Source organism: Vigna unguiculata, chromosome 5 (assembly GCF_004118075.2).
Source record: "Vigna unguiculata cultivar IT97K-499-35 chromosome 5, ASM411807v1, whole genome shotgun sequence".
In the NCBI taxonomy this organism is placed as follows: Eukaryota; Viridiplantae; Streptophyta; class Magnoliopsida; order Fabales; family Fabaceae; genus Vigna; species Vigna unguiculata.
This window is the reverse complement of record NC_040283.1, coordinates 22,757,292-22,775,390: the sequence shown is the minus strand read 5'-3', so window position 1 is coordinate 22,775,390 and position 18,099 is coordinate 22,757,292. Positions and strand designations below refer to the sequence as shown.

Genomic DNA, 18,099 nt, shown 5'->3' with positions numbered 1-18,099 from the left:
AGTAAAACTAGATAGTGTTTACTAGATAGATTGAGAGGAGTATGAGCTATGAATTGATTTCATCTTGTCTTCTTCTACTACATCACTACCATCTTTTTACTTACTTTGTAAGTCATTCAATGTCTTGAGAGTACTCTTTCAATGTAGATCTAGGTTCATCTCTTATACACTAGAACTTAAGGACTCCAAACCCTAGTGTGATTCCTCAACTCATGGTAGAATGAGTCCTTGCTTTAATGTGCAAGACTCTCTCCTCCAACATCCATTCTGGTATGCCATGAAGCATCCAATACATGTATGTTGATTGATTGGATCTAAGTTTGAGATCAATCTTTCAACTCCATCCCAACCAGTGAAATAGGATGAGTCATCAATTCATCCACATAAGTTGAGACCAATTTTCCAACTCAAATCAAACCCGTGAAATAAGATGAGTGATCAAGTCATCATTAAGCATAAATCATATAACAAACAATTGAATGAAAACAAAGACAAATACCCAAGAAGTAGAAGTGAATAGAACTAGAATTGATTACATCAAACCTTGACATAAGGGAGTTCAACTACTTATAGAATAATACAATGCAATTTTAGCAGCATCTACACATAAGATCTACACTAAGAGCACCTCCTTTGTGGCTCACATACCCTATTCTACTCTACTGCTAGATTATGGAGCCTCCACTCAATGCTTAGGATGAAGACCCAAGCTCTTTATTTATAGAAATTTTTTGGTGGTGCTTAGCCCAACTGTTGGCGCTCAGTCATGCACTGCCTTAAGTGCTGAGCACATTCTCTTGTGACTCAACTATACACCACCTTAAGTGTTAAGAATATTTTCTTGTGGCTCAACCATGTACCGCCTTAAGTGTTGAGCACATTTTGTTGTGGCTCAGTCATGCACCACCCACTAACACAAAAAAGCATTATAACGTCACCCCTATAACGTCTACCCAAAAAAAGTCCAACGTTAAAAATGACTGGTGGCATTTTTGTAAATTATCAAACTTTTTTAACGTTTGTCTGTTCCAGATCAGACGTAATTTAACGCCTGCCCGTTCCAGATCAGACGTAATTTAACGCCTGCCCGTTCCAGATCAGACGTAATTTAACGTCTGCCTAAAAAACCCCGACATCATTTAAAAAAGGACGTCAGACTGTTGTTCCCCCAACGTCACTTAACGTCAGACTCCTTCACCACCGAAGTTAAGTTTTACTTATCTCTACGCGAAACGTAGAAACCCTACGCTGTGTCACTGTTTCCACGAGCGTTTTCCACCGCCAACCACCATTCCGACCTCATCTAGGTGAGTTTCGAACGTTTTTCACCACCAAACTTGTTGGGATTTGATTATGAATTGATTTTAAGCATTTTGAACTGAATATTTTGCGTTTTCATCCCCATTTGTAGCGTTTTGAGATTCATCCCACTTGCTCTTCATCCCCATTTGGCTAACAGCGTGCAGAGACCTTAAAGCCACCCTCTCCAAGTTTGTCTTTCATTTGCTAGAAGGTGTTAGTTTTCCATTTCTAAATTTAGGGTCATTACTAAATTGAGCGTTAGTTGTGATTACAATGGCATGATGCATACTCCAGGTAATTCTTTTCATATGTGTATGATTATAAGGAGTGTACCAGACACTCTCATGTGGATTGCCTCCTTTTAGACTTTTAATTATGCATGCCGTTTGAAATTGAAATTGAAATTGAATTGATAACCTACGTATCTAATTTGGAGGGTAAATGAGAGTGATGTGGTGATCAATGTTGTGAACTCCATACGAAAATGAGTCATAATGAATTTAGGGTGGAGTGAATAATGAAGGATGACTCATTCCATGAAGTATAAAGTTTATGTTTTCATTACATGAGAGTTCTTAGTATTTTTCTTTTTTATGAATGATGTTGAAGTGTTTACATTTCTTTAAACTGACCTCTAAGTTGCCTTGGAGTAATATTTAGGTGGTCACTCCTTGATCTTTAATTCTCCATTAAGAGGGGTGAGTGAGGTAAGGTTAAATCAAGGACCTCAAAACCAACAAGTAACTGAGGTTATGTTCTTTTTCATGTCTTTTGTTTCTCTTTGGTTTGATTTTGTTATGAGACATCTCTTGTAATCTGCTAGAGTTATTTTCTTCTCTCAACAGAAGATTAAGGTGATGGCATGAAGATAACAAATACCTAACAGATTTATGTAGTATAAACTATCATAGCTATGCAATATTGTTGTACTCATTTTTTTTAAACTACAAGGCATTTGATTCAATGGCTTTTTCTAGTTATTGATTAACTAGTAGTTCTGGAATATGGAAGTTAATACTTTTAAGAAAAGCTTTTAGAAACTATTATGGAATTTTTCTGATTTTCAGGTGTGAGAATGTTGTAAAAATAACAAAACTTAAAAAAAAATAGCACTTTTTGACGTCAGGTAGAACCTTGACAGACGTTATTTGACGTGTGACTCTCCTGACACCGACGTTAACTAACTTCTGACTCTCCTGGCCCCAACGTTAATTAACATCTGACTCTCTTGGCCCCAACGTTAATTAACGTCTGCTCTGCTTTCGGACGTCAATTTTGATGTCACCTAATACAACGTCAGTGTTTAGGTAGACGTCAAAGACCAAAAATATCGGACGTTAAAAGCCTTTTTTGTATTAGTGACCTTAAGTGCTGAGCACGTCTCTCGTGGCTCAGCCATGCACCACCTTAAGTTCTCAACACCATTTTGTTGTGGCTCATCTCCAAAAGTCATATTCTGAATACTTACTTGACCGCCTTACTAGAGCTTAGTCGTGAATTTTGGGGCTTCGCTACATCATTTTTAATTCTTTAGGAAATTGCTGCAAAATCATCAAAAATTCATAAATTTCTTTTTTTTTTCTTCTTTTTAATACCATATTTTGTGATTATAAGCTAAAATGTGTTGTTTACTTACAAAATATGATCAATTAAAGCATGATAAGTGTCATGTTTATATGGAAACTTTATGCATTCTAGACACTTATCAATATCATATTGAGACAAACAAAGAAAAATATGTGAAATATCTTTATATCTCTACAATGGAGTTGAAAAAAAAAGTGTATTGGAGAAATTATCAACCTTAGCTTATGGTTTACACATATATTGGTACAATTGAGATGCCTGTCATGGTAAACTAGAAGTTTGCGAATCAAAATGAATGTTTTAATTAGCATGATCAGTTGGATGGTTTATACTAGACATATATTAATACAATTAAAATGCATCTCATGGTAAACCAGAAGTTTACTAATCAAAATGAATTCCTTGTTTGGCATGATCAGTTAGGTCATCCTATACGAAATTTCTTTTTGAAAAACTCATGTGGACAAACACACACTTAAGAGTCAGAAGACTTCTTCAGACCAATGAGTTTTCATGTACTGTACATTCACAAAGGAAAGTTAATAATAAGACTATCACAAGAAAAATTAGAAATGAGTCAATCTTATTTTCAAAACGAATACAGGGTGATATTTGTGGTCTAATACACCCACCATATGGATCATTTCCTGGTTTTGATTGATGCATCAACTAGATGATCATATATTTGTTTACTATCAACTCGCAATCAGGAATTTGCTAACTTATTAGCACAATTGATCAAGTTAAGAGCACACTTCCCAAATTATCCAATTAAGAAAATTCGTATTGATAATGTTGGTGAATTTACATCGCATGCTTTTAATGAGTATTGTATATCAATTGGAATTGAAGTTGAACATCCAATAGCACATGTTCATACTCAAAATAAATTTCTGGAATCATTACAAAACATCTAACATTGGCTGGAAGACCATTACTTATGAGAGCTAATCTTCCAATGGCTACTTGGGGATATGCAATCTTGCATGTTGGTTTTTGGTCAATAACCTAATATTTCTCATGTAAGAATTTTGGGTGTGGTGCATATGTTCTAATTTTCCCACCAAAAGGAACTATGATGGGTCCTCAGAGACGATTGAGAATATATGTTGGATATAATTCTCCCTTAATAATAAAATATCTTGAACTACTAACAAGAGACTTATTTACAGTTTAACTTTTCGATTGTCACTTTGATGAATGAGTTTTTCCAACATTAGGAAGAGTAAGAAAACAATTGGTAAAGGATTTATTGGTTGGAATGAATTATCATTATCTTATCTTGATCCTCATACAAAAGAATGTGAATTGGAAGTTCAAAAGATAATTCATTTATAAAATTAGTCAATTAATTATCAGATGTTGTTACTGATAGAAAGGGTAATCAAATCATATATATTAGTTGCTAATGCTCCGAATATATTTGATATTAATTCATTACACGCCTAAAGCGTGGTAGGTCTGTGATGGAAATGTGACAATGAGTAAGGGCAAGGATCCACTTGAAGAACTTGGAGGACCTGTGACAAGGGCTAGAGCAAGGAAAACAAAAGAAGTTCTACAGAAAGTGTTGTCCATATCATTTGAATACAAGCCCAAGTTTCAAGGAGAAAAGACCAAGGTTGTGAATTGTATCATGGCCCAAATGGAGAAGGACTAATATACAAATTTTGCTGTAGTTTCTTTTAAGTTATTAGTTTGGATAAATAATGGCCCAATGCTTTGTAAAATTGGCTGACCAAATTATGTTTTTGGTTAACCAATTAATGGGCTTTAGTTTTATTTTATTTTCAAGTTGTAATAATGGCCCGTTTGCCAACTTAAGAACCAACCTTTGGAAGACCAAAAGGACCTTTGCTGAATGCTTTTGGATGACTTTTGGTTGCCTTAATTTCAATTATAATCAGCCATTAAGTAGTACATCATTATTAGCTTGAGTGGATTATTATTAGCTTAAGTAGGATGTAATTGCAATTAATGGGTCTTTTGTAATTCTGATGATTAAAACTCCTATATAAGTTGAATCATTTTTATCAATGAAATCAAGTTGAGTTTTGTTCAGAAATTATCTTTTCTATCTATTAGTGAGAGTGATTCTTCTAAGTTCTTGAGTGATTCAGGAACCCTTGGTTGTATCAAAGGACTTCCCCATCCTTTGTGTGTTGTTTCTTTTGGAAAGAGTGATTCTTTCCTTCCACCTTTTCATTTTCACCTTTTTTTCTTTCTTAAACCAAATTCAAAAACAAAAACACATTATGCCTAGATTTATCTTATAGTCATAACTCTGGTTCCACACATTATTCCCAAATCCAAAATTAGTGTTTCTTAAGCCAAAATTATATTTCAGAACATGAACTTTCATCCTGTTTTGGAATCACATCAATTGGAATTCTACAACCCAAGATATTGACGTTTTTACAATACTAGCAGACTAGAACTTCAACCTTTTTTTTCTAATCCATCTTTTCACTAATTTTCCAAGTTTCCTACAAGATTTTAACCTTAATGATCCTAAGTTAACCCTTGTGCAAATGGGGTTCACATAATTTGGTATTAGAGCTTTGGTTTAAGGGTTTGAACGTCAAATTGGTAATATCCTTCCGTCTTTCTTAATTTACCAATTCATTACCTTATTACTCATATTATTTACGATTGTGCTGAATCATTACAAAAGTTAGCCCTTGTGTAAAATAAAAAGAAAAAAGAAAAAAAAGTTACTGCAATTTGTAATTGTACTAAAAGTAATAAAAAAAGAGAAAAAATGGTTGATCTAATGGTTGTCCATTGATTTGATACGGTTACTCATATTATTGATATGATTGATATTTATATGAATCATTACTCTTCATGTAAATATTTGTATTAACTAGTTGATTTGTTTCCTTTATGGATTACATGTTATATCTATAAATAAGACTCTTCCTATCAATAATAATATACCAAAAAGTTGGTCTCCATTCTCTCATTCTCTCATCTTCCTTTTCTTCTTCTCTTTATTATTAGCTGTATTTTATAACTTAAACTATTTTTTATAAGATTTGTTTATTGTTTCATTCAAACAAGAGAAATTTCTTTACTCATATTTTTCACTATTCATATTTAATCCTTTTATTCATATTTTTTCTACTTTTTTGTTTTGTTTTCTTTATTCCAGTTAGAATTAATATCTATAAATTTTTCGTATAGACTTTAGTTTTAGATTTTTTTTTCATAGTTGGTGTTTACACCCCCTGTCTTACTTATACATTTTTGTCTATTTTTCTCTTTTTTCTTGTAAGTTACTCTCTTAAAAAGACCCTCAACTTAGCATATGGAAGATATACATTGTACGTAGGGCTGGGCAAAATAAACCAAACTGCACTACACTACCAAAAACTACACTAAACTAAAAAACTGTTCGCATGAATTGCACTGAACTGGAAAACAATTTAGATGAACTGAACTGAACTGTTATTCTTAAAAATAAACTGGACTGAACTGCACTGCACTGAACTGCACTGCACTATAATATAAACTGAACTGAACTGTTATAAATTGAACTGTTTTATGAACTACACTACGTCAGAACTGAACTGCACTATTTTTGGACTGAACTACATTAATTTTTAACTTAACTACGCTGTTTTTGAACCATCTTTGAACCGAATTGCATTGATTTTGAATAAACTTCACTCTTTTTGAACTAAATTGTACTATTTTTGAACCGAATTGCATTGATTTTGAATTGAATTGCACTATTTTTGAACTGAATTACACTATTTTGAATCGAATTGCACTAATTACATATGATTGTACTACACAATAATAATCTAAAGTTTATAATTTGAAAATGCTTAGAAAATAATACTTGAAATATGCATCATACTTCAATACACCAATTAACATTTTTATAATTTTTTTATTTATATTAAAGTTTTTTGTAACTTAAAATGTAATTAAAATATTAAAATTAATATAATAAATATAAATATCGGTATTAACTTATTTTTTATATTTTAAAATCTTATGTAATATTACTTTTTAGTTTTACAATGTTTATTATGTTGCGTAAATTTTTTAAAAGGATTTATTTTAGAAAATTCTCAAAATTAATATTTTTTTAACATTTGTATTCATTAATATTTGTGTGAAAAATGTTATAGAAATTTTATGAAGTTCTAAAATTAATATTTTAAGAATTTTTTAAAATAAATTCTCTTTAAAAAAGTTGATGCCACATAATAAATATTTTAAAACTAAAAAATAATATTATATAAGATTTTAAAATAAAAAATACGTTAGTACCAATATTTATATTTATTATACTAATTTCAATATTTAAGTTACAAAAAACTTTAATATAAATAAAAAATTATAAAAATGTTAGTTGTCACAGAATTTAATTTTTAAAAATAACTTCTGTAAAATCATAATATAAAAATAACATTACATAGTAAAATTCATTCAAAATAAAATAAGATATTGAATTAATTTATAATTTTTTTAATAAATTAATTATAAATATTTTATATTTTTCTCAAAGAAAGAGTAAAGAAAAAAATTAAGACAAAATAAAATAAATATTTCAATATGAAAGAGAAAGAATAGAACGTAAGATATAAAACACATAAGTCCAATTCTTATCCTAATACTAATATTTTATTTTGAGGTATTTTGCTCTTTCAATCTACTATAGTTCAATAGTTAACTTAGTTAACTTAGTTAACTTAACATAAGTTTAGTTTCTTAAAATTGAACTATTTTATAGTACAGTTCAATTATTATTATGAATAGTTTAGTATATTTTAGTTTAATATAGTACAATTAACTATAGTTTAATATAGTTTAATAAATTATGCCCAGCCCTAATTAACTATAGTTTAATATAGTTTAATAAATTATGCCCAGCCCTAATTGTACGGAAACTTAATACCAAACACCCTTAATATTCAATTTCTTAATTGTTTTAACCAAACCCTAAATGTCATTCCAATCAAAGAAACCCTTTCTCTACGTGAAAAAAACTATTTTAAACTGTAGCTTTTCACATTAAAATCATTAAATAATAATAATAATAATATATTAAAACTACAGGATTGTAAAATTCATGATCTACTCAAGGATAAAGCATATAAAGAATTCGTTTTAGGTTTATGAAAAAAATAAGACCTCAAAAAAAATTTAAACTAATATTCTTTTATTAAATTAATTATAAAATCATGTTTAAGAAAAAAGTCTCAAAATATAATTTTAGTACTAATACACCTTTATTAAATTAATTATAAAAGTATATTTAAGATAAAAAAGACTTCAAAAAAATTTAGTACTTCATTAGTTATAAGTTTATGTTTGAGAATAAAATTTAATTTAACTATTATTAATGTCTGTTAATTTTTATTTGTATTAAAAATGATATTTAATGAGTTAAAATATTTTTTCAATAAATTATAATTTTGTTTCGGAAGACAAGAATTATTAATTATCTTTGTGTGACTTTAATTTTAATTATATTTTCTTATTTTATCTCTATGTGACTTCAATTCTAATTCTATTTTCTTGTTTTATCTTTATGTGACTTTAATTTTTATTATATTTTCTTCTTTTACCTCTCTGTGAATTCAATTTTGATTTTTATTTTCTTCTTTTATTTCTCTATGACTTCTTATCTGATTTCATTCATTGTTTCTCCTTATTTTCGTATATTTTAGAGTTATTCTTTAGATGGTTTTGACAAATTTCATTCCTTGAATCTCATATGCCTGTATGTACCAATTTTTTAGTTCCTATTTCTACTTAGTGTGTTTTTCTTTTTATTTGTGTTGATGATGTTTTTATCCTCTTTATTTTGTATTAGGATTAGAAAAAATGTTTCTCTTGCCTGATCTTGTTTGAAGATTAAGGTTTAGGATTCTAGTTGAGAAGAACAATAATTTTTTAATTGTTTTTATTAATCATTAATCTCAAAATAAACTTTGCAGGCTTATGAAAAAGTTGAGACTTGAAAAAGAGAAAGACAATTGAGACTTCAAGATACTACAAGTCTATGATCGAGTTTACATTTTTAACAACCAGAATCAGGTTCTATTATTTTAATTCATTCTTTTTATATACTTATTTTTAGTAGTGTTTTATATATTATAATTTTTTATTTCATATAAAAATATATAGATATGTTAACTCAAAAATTTGAATCAGGCTATTCAAAAATCCAAAAGATGAGAAAATACAATTTATAAAAAATATGACAAGAAAATACAACTTATAGATATTCACAAAAAGAAATTATGAATAAATTTATAAAAATATATAAGAAAAATAAATTAGAAAATACAATGGATGCTCTTTAAATGAACAAGATAATAACAATATAAATATAGGTGAAAGCAATAATAGAGAAAGAGAAGTAGTCTGTGATATGAATAAGTATGATTCTCAAAACTCATGTCAGAAAGGCCATCTTGATATGCAACCTCCAGCGTATATTGATTATGAATCAAACTTCTTGCTTTTTGTTTCAATGACAACCCATCAATCTACCTATTCCTTAAAATTTTAAGGATAAGGCATATAATATACCTAAGCTACATTTATTACAAGTTTGAAAAGATCTTAATTTAAATACCTTTTACAACCTTATGAACTTTTACACCATTGTTCCTCTTACAATCAAACCATTGGTAATTGAATAAAACTAATTGTTTGATTTGTTCTCCTATGCATTCCAGTTGCATAATATTTTTAATGATACCATAATAATAATTTTCTTCATCTTTGCTATGATCAACCATAACACAAAATCCATATTTCACTATTTGCTTTCCAATGCTGATAAGTGCCAAAAATGAGTAATTTTCATATGAAATGAGGGCACTTATGTTCTTCATTTGTGTTTATATCATGATTGATTCTCCCTAAATCTAGAAAAGAATGTGCTTCCAAGTTTTTGTTGAAAAGAAGTCACTTGATCCCTGTTTTGTGTAAATTTCAGGTACAATAGAGTAGAAAAAGGAAAGAACTTAAGAGGAGCAAAGGAGAAAGCAAGAAAAAGAGAAAATAGGGAAGAAATGCTGTCAAAGTCGCTCAAAACCAAAGCATGCTCGCCTAAGCTAAAGTCACTGCCGTCATTCTCGCCTAAGCACCACAGGACCTCGCTTAAGCGAGCGATCGTGCAGTGGAGGCCCTCTCTTGCCGCCATTCTTGCCCAAGCGAGATCAGATGCTGCCAATCTCGCCTAAGCGAGATCCTTTCTTCAGCTCGAAGTACTCTTGCTCGCCTAAGCGAGATGTTGGCTTCAGCACGTCTCGCCCAAGCGAGAGGCTTTCTTTAGGATGAAGAATGTTGTCTCGCTCAAGCGAGACTCAGGTAGCTTGAGCGAGACCTTCGTGGGTATAAATTCTTCGTGCATCAGGAAGTAAAGATCAGTTGGATATTTTGGAAGAGGAGTGCATCCGTGCTGCAGAGCTGCTACCAGGAGCATAACACAGATCATATTTCTTCTTCTTCTTTACTTCTTAGGATTTGATAGCTACCATGAGTGGTTAATCTTCTCCTTTGGGATTGAATGTAATCTACTCGAACTTGGATGTAATCTGGTGATATTTATATATAGCATTTCTGTTTTACTCAATATTGGTATTATTGTTCTGCTCTTAATGCTTACTTCTATCTGATCAATAGATGTTTTGATTTTGATTTTTAGATCTGACTGGAAAGTATTTCTGAAAATATGATTTGAAAAATGATACTTGATATACTGTGATGCTAGGAATAGATCTCAATATATCAATTGCTTTTAACACTCGACCGTAATGTTGGATAGTTTGTTGAATATATGAGGAATCAATATTCAGGGAACTAATCTTATGAATTTTATACGCGAGGGATCGGTATAAATGATTTTGGAGTGTGCATCAATATTGGTATTTTCAGATGTTATATATTATATTCATCCAGATTACAGACAAGGGAGATAGATGAAATTCAATCCTAGTTTCTTTTACTGAATTTTTAACTAATTTTCTGTTTTACTGTATTTTATTTATGCAATTTAGTTTAACTGCCGATAATCCATCGAATTAAAATTTCTGCATATATATGCTAATTGAGATAATTATTAATTTTCACTGAATCCGTTTCTCGTGGGTTCGACACTCCTACTTAAATCATTATACTATAGTTGGCTTTTGGTACGCTTGCCAAGAGACCAACAAGTATTTTTGGCGCCGTTGCCGGGGAACGGTGTTCTTTTGAAATTTCTAGTTATCTCATCCAGCTTTGTGTATACTTTTCTTTATTAGATAGCTTATTAAATTTTCCCTTTGTACTAATCCTTGCTTGAGCTGTTGTGATTTATGCTCTTAAGAAGTCAGGTTCCTGAAGATCGATTAGCATTAGACCCGGAGATAGAAAAGACAGCTAAAGGAACAGAGAAAAAAACAAGAAGAAGCAAGGAAAGACAAGGGAAGAATCTTCCTGTACTTCCGTCACATCTCAATCAAAAAACATGGAGAATCAAAGACCAGCTCCAGCCAGAAAGACACTTGGAGACTATGCTATGCAGCAAGGGCCAAGATATTTTTCTAACATAGCAATACCACCCACCACCAAAACTTTGGAGATGAAGCCAGCCTTCCTCAGCTTGATCAGTTCTCATCAATTCACTGGAATGGATAATGAAGATCCATATACTCACCTTTCTACATTCTATGAATTGATAGGAACCATGGGCTTTCAAGAAGGAGATCTTGAGCATGTATACATGCGTTTGTTTCCTTTTTGTTTTGCAGGAAAAGCAAAGGAATGGCTTAAGTCACATCCAAATCAGAGTTTGAACAGTTGGAAGGATGTTGAGGAGAAATTCTTGAACAGATTCTTTCCACCATCTCGCTACATCAAAGCCAAAGCTGATATTTCAACGTTTAGGCAAGGACCAGATGAGCCATTCTGTGAAGCTTGGGAGTGGTTCAATTCCTTATTGAGGAAATGCCCAAATCACGAATTTGAAGATATTGCTCAGCTGAACATATTTTGCAATGGTATGAGGCCTGACACCAAAATGATATTGGATGCAGCAATAGGTGGAACAATGATGAGTGTAGATGCGGAGCAAGCAACAAGAATCATTGAGGCATTAGCATCCACAGATCATCAAGCTCAGCATAATAGGCAAACTGTTCAAAGGAAAGGAGTGCTTGATCTTAGTACTACAGATGCAATCTTAGCTCAGCATAAAATTCCGACTCAACAGATTGAAGCACTGACGAAGCAGATGTCTAAATTACCAGAGCAGTTGCAAGTTGTGCAATCCTCTCCCAGTCAACAACCCATGAGATGTGACTTCTGTGGAGGCGATCATCCAAATGGTCATTGTTCTTATGAGAGTAGCTCACAAGGAGAAGTTCAATATGTGAGCAACCAAGGAAGACCAGGAAATTTCTCCAACAATAACAACTTTTCACAGGGGTGGAGAAACAATCCAAATCAGAATTTTGGATGGAAGCAAGATGTTGGTCCTTCAAAGAGACAACCTCCTTATCAACAGCAGCAACAACATTATCCTTCTGTGCATGACAGAACAACTAAACTGGAGGATACTCTAGAAAGTTTATGCAAGCTTCTTTGACTAATTAGAAAAATACAGAAGCTTCAATCAGGAATCTTGAAATACAGGTTGGTCAGTTGGCAAAACAATTATCAGATCAGCAGGCAGGTCAATTTTTAGCCAACACATAAACTAATCCCAAGGAGCATTGTAAATCTATTACCACCCAAAGTGGTAAAGTTGTGGGAAGAGGGATTGGAGACAACCTGGGTGTAGAGGAGGAGGTGTTGGAGGAAAAAGAGAGAGAGAATGAAAAAAATGAGTGTGAGGGAGAGGAAGAACAAAATAAAAGAGAGGTTGTAAATAAAAGAGAAGAAAAAGAAGAAAAAAATAAAGGTGACGAGAAAAAGAGGGAGAAGGGTGAGAAACATGTACCTCAGTTGAAGAGCCTACCATACCCTCAAAATCCCTCCAAAAAAGACAAGGAAAGGCAGTTTGCAAGATTCATGGACATTTTCAAGCGACTGCAGATTAATATTCCTTTTGTAGAGGCGATGGAGTAGATGCCGACATATGCAAAATTCATGAAAGAGCTCCTAACAAAAAAGAGAAGATTTTCTAAAGAGACAGTGGAGCTTGAAGCAGGGTGCAGTGCTATAATTCAGAAATCATTACCTCAGAAATCCAAAGACCCTGGGAGCTTCACTATTCCAGTTACAATTGAAACATTACCAGTGGGAAAAGCATTGCTTGATCTGGGTGCCAGTATAAATTTGATGCCTTTGTCTATGCTAAGGAGAATAGGAGATCTGGAAGTGAGGCCTACACAGATGACATTACAACTAGATGACAGATCCATGAAGTATCCCTATGGTGTGGCAGAGGATGTCTTAGTTAAGGTGGACAAATTCATGTTCCCAGTTGATTTTGTAGTAATGGATATTGAGGAAGACACTGAAGTTCCTCTAATATTGGGAAGACCTTTCATGAAGACGGCCAAGGTCATTATTGACGTTGATGATGGCAAATTGAAGGTCAGGGTGCAAGATGATAAAGTCAACTTTAATGTATTTGAAGCAATGCAGCACCCGAAGGACAAGCAACAATGCTTCAGGATGGATGTGATAGATGAACTTTTTCTGTCATCCAGGAAGCAATTGACAAAGGCAAGCCCATTGGAAAAAGCTCTGATTGGTGCTTGTGATGATGTGGAGGATGATGAAGAAAAGAAAGTTGATGAATACTTAACACATCTGAATTCGACAAAAGAAATTGCATCAAATGAAATACAGCTTGAGAAATTGCAACAAGAAAATAGAATTGAAAGTCAGAAGTTGGAGCTAAAGGTATTACCTCCTCATTTAAAATATGTTTTTCTTGCAAATGGAGGTAACAAACCAGTGGTGATCAGTAGTGCTTTAACGACTTCTGAAGAGGAAAAGTTGATTTCAGTTCTTAAAGCCAATGAGGGTGCAATAGGTTGGACTTTATCTGATCTTAAAGGAATTAGTCCATCCTACTGTATGCACAAAATTCACATGGAGCAAGATTACAAGCCTGTAGCACAGCCTCAGCGGCAATTGAATCCAACCATGAAAGAGGTGGTCAAGAAAGAAGTAATGAAGTTACTTGATGCAGGTATGATCTATCCAATCTCCGACAGTGTCTAGGTCAGCCCGGTCCAGGTAGTTCCAAAAAAGGGAGGTATGACTGTTATTTGTAATGATAAAAATGAATTAATTCCTACTAGAACAGTCACAGGTTGGAGAATGTGTATAGATTATAGAAAATTAAATCAGGCCACTAGGAAAGATCATTTTCCTTTGCCTTTCATGGATCAAATGCTAGAAAGGTTAGCAGGGCAAGCATTCTATTGTTTTCTGGATGGATATTCTGGTTATAATCAAATTGCAGTGGATCCAGAAGACCAAGAAAAAATTGCTTTTACTTGTCCCTTTGGTGTGTTTGCTTACAGGAAAATGTCGTTTGGATTGTGTAACGCACCAGCAACCTTTCAACGATGCATGCTTGCAATTTTCTCGGACTTGGTGGAAAAATGCATAGAAGTCTTTATGGATGACTTCTCTATATTTGGGGCTTCATTTGATCAATGTCTGGAAAACTTAAACACCGTACTGAAGCGGTGTGTTGATGCCAATCTGGTTTTGAATTGGGAAAAGTGCCATTTTATGGTAACTGAAGGTGTGGTGCTGGGCCACAAAATCTCTGCTAAAGGTATTGAAGTCGACAAAGCTAAAGTGGAGATCATTGAAAAGCTTCCACCACCCAAAAATGTGAAGGGTATCAGGAGTTTTATAGGCCATGCTGGGTTCTACAGACGATTCATCAAAGATTTCTCCAGAATTGCCAAACCAATCAGCAATCTTCTCAACAAGGATACACCCTTTAATTTTGATGTTGAATATTTGCATGCATTTGAATTGTTAAAACAGAAATTGGTTTCAGCTCCTGTGATAATTGCTCCTGATTGGAATTTAGGTTTTGAGTTAATGTGTGATGCAAGTGACTATGCTATAGGAGCAGTTTTAGGACAGAGAAAATCCAAAGTTTTCCATGCTATACACTATGCTAGCAAAGTCCTTAATGAAGCTCAAATTAATTATGCAACAACTGAAAAGGAATTGCTAGCTATAGTTTATGCATTGGAAAAATTTAGAGCATATTTGATTGGTTCATCTGTCACTGTATATACTGATCATGCTGCAATTAAATATTTGTTAACCAAATCTGATTCAAAACCAAGACTAATTAGATGGATCTTATTGTTGCAGGAATTTGATTTGGTAATCAAGGACAAAAAGGGAAGTGAAAACTTTGTAGCTGATCATTTGTCTAGATTGGTGAATACTGAGGTGACCAACACTCAATCAGAGGTGCAGGAGAAGTTTCCTGATGAAAAATTGATGATGGTGCAAGAAAGGCCATGGTTTGCTGACATGGCCAATTTCAAAGTTGTAGGGGTCATACCTGAAGATTTTAATTGGCACCAGAAGAGGAAATTCCTGAGAGATGCACACCAATATGTGTGGGATGATCCTCATTTGTTCAAAATCGGAGTTGATCAACTGTTGAGAAGGTGTGTATCCAATGATGAGGCAAAGAGCATTCTGTGGCACTGTCATAGTTCCCCATATGGAGGGCATTTTAATGGAGAGAGGACAGCTGCAAAAGTCCTCCAATCTGGATTTTATTGGCCCACCTTATTCAAAGACGCACACAAATATGTGCAACACTGCAATAATTGTCAAAGAATAGGGGGAATCTCAAAAAGACATAAAATGCCACTAAATATCATTTTAGAGGTTGAGGCCTTTGATTGTTGGGGTATCGACTTTGTGGGACCATTGCCATCTTCTTTCTCAAATGAATACATTTTGGTGGCAGTTGATTATGTGACAAAGTGGGTTGAGGCAGTAGCAGCTCCTAAGGCCGATGCCAAAACTGTAATCAAATTTCTGAAGCGGAACATCTTTTGTAGCTTTGGTACTCCAAGAGTGTTGATTAGTGATGGTGGTTCACACTTTTGCAATGCTCAACTTCAAAAATGTTTGGAACATTATGGAGTGCGACATAAAATTGCATCACGTTATCATCCACAGACCAATGGACAAGCAGAGGTGTCAAACAGGGAAATCAAGGGTATTCTAGAGAAGACAGTGGCATCTTCAAGAAAAGATTGGTCAATGAAGTTGGATGACGCACTCTGGGCCTACAGAACTGCTTATAAGTCTCCCACAGGTTTATCCCCATTCCAGCTGGTATATGGTAAGTCATGTCACTTACCGGTTGAATTGGAACACAAGGCATTCTGGGCCTTGAAATTTTTGAATTGTAATCCAAAGGCAGCAGGAGAAAAGAGAAAATTACAGCTGCAAGAATTGGAGGAAATGAGACTCAGCGCTTATGAGTCCTCTAAGCTCTACAAGGAAAAGATGAAGGCCTATCATGACAAGAAAATTCTCAAAAGAGAATTTTATCCTGGCCAATCAGTGCTATTGTTCAACTCCAGGATGAGATTATTCCCTGGAAAGCTAAAATCAAAGTGGTCAGGACCATTCCTTGTCAAAGATGTGAAATCCTGTGGAGCCATTGAGCTAGAGGATCATGAATCCAAAATGAGCTGGGTTGTAAACAGGCAAAGGTTGAAGCCATATCTTGGTGGTGAGATTGATAGGCTCGCCACAATCATTCAACTGGATGAACCTTAATGAAACAGGCGTCAGGCTCGTGACGTTAAATAAGCGCTTCTTGGGAGGCAACCTAGTGTTTTAATTATGTTCTTGCACTTCAATTTCATCTTGTGTGATTAAATGTATTTGTGTATGTAATTATGTGTTTGTGTTTATAGTTCTATGTTTGTTTGTAAAAAGGTGAATTTTTAGCATCCAATCATCTCAATAAGGCAAACCATGCACTTTTGGTGTTTTCAAACAAAACTGGTATTTTAAGCATGGGAATGAGTTTTGGTGCCAGAATTGAGATCATCAAATGCTAAAAATTGCCTTGTTTTGGCCAAATTGTGAAATTTAAGTTTGATAGCTTGATTTTTAGTTTAATGATATGAAACCTTTTGGAATGATAGAGAATTGATTGAAGTATGGTTTGGTGTGTGTTTCTGAGTTATTTGAACTGAAAGGATCATGAATTGAGTGAGTGAAAGTTGAACAAAAAATTGAAAAATGGCAAAATCAGTGTGTGTCAAAACTGCACGAAAATCTCGCCCAAGCTAAACATGTCTCGCCTGGGCGAGATATGCAGAACCTGAGCCAACCAATTTTGCTGATATACTCGCTTAAGCGAGTCATGGCTCGCCTGGGCGAGAATGCCCTGTACCAAGGATGTTTTGGGTGGCACAGTCTCGCCTGCGCGATACTTTTTAATGCTTCTGCCACGCTAATCTCGCTTAAGCGAGAATCAGTCGCCTGAGCGAGATAACGCGCTTAAGTGAGTAACAGGGGCAGAGAACTCGCTCATTTCTTTTCCCCAAACTCTCGCCCACGTCTTGCTCACATTCTCCCCTCCTCAGTTTTGAGCGCACCTTCATTCACTCACTTCTCTCCGATTTAACTCACAAATCTCTTCCTCCCTTTGCTAATTTCACTTCAAGGTAAGTTGTTCTTCCTCATTCTCTTCATTTCCACCAAGCATAGTCACAGTTTTGTACACTCCAAACCCTAGGATAGTGCCCATATTCTGTTTGCTGCATTTTGTGTTTATGTTGTGAGTTTTAATATAAATTGGTTCTGTAACAGAGTAATGTGGGTTGTTTATGCACGAATTGGTTCAAAAATTTCATATTTTAAGAGTGCATTCAAGCTGTTTGACAAAATGTTTGACTTAATTTTGTTCTTGGTTGGTCATTTAAGTTGTGAAAACTGACTTGGCATGTTTTTGGTGGGTTAATTTTCATCCTTGCAGGTCAATGGCTAGAACAAAGACAACATCTAGACTTCCCGCTACTGAATCCAGCAAAGGGAAGAGGAGAAGACGTGCAAGTAGCCCTTCTCCTGAAAGGCCCAACAACAACCTGTTTAGAGACCCCGAAAGAGAAGAACGGTATGAGAAGATAAAGAATTGGGTCTTTATCAAAGAAAGAAAGGTGGTCCTACTCCCGGACGAATATGATCCATTCTTGAATGGACTTATCAAGAGGAATTGGATGAAGTTGG

At 33.9% G+C, this 18,099-nt stretch overlaps 1 protein-coding gene and 1 non-coding gene across 2 annotated transcripts; one reads left to right on the top strand and one right to left on the bottom strand.

Annotated features, from left to right (window-relative positions):
- Positions 1-11,371: 11,371 nt before the first annotated feature.
- On the top strand, positions 11,372-12,490 carry LOC114184489. The gene has a single exon (XM_028071797.1). It carries the CDS (start codon positions 11,372-11,374, stop codon positions 12,488-12,490), a length of 1,119 nt encoding a protein of 372 aa, XP_027927598.1.
- LOC114186428 lies at positions 11,762-11,868 on the bottom strand. Its single transcript, XR_003605086.1, has one exon. It is a non-coding gene; the product is annotated as a small nucleolar RNA R71 (small nucleolar RNA).
- Positions 12,491-18,099: the final 5,609 nt, after the last annotated feature.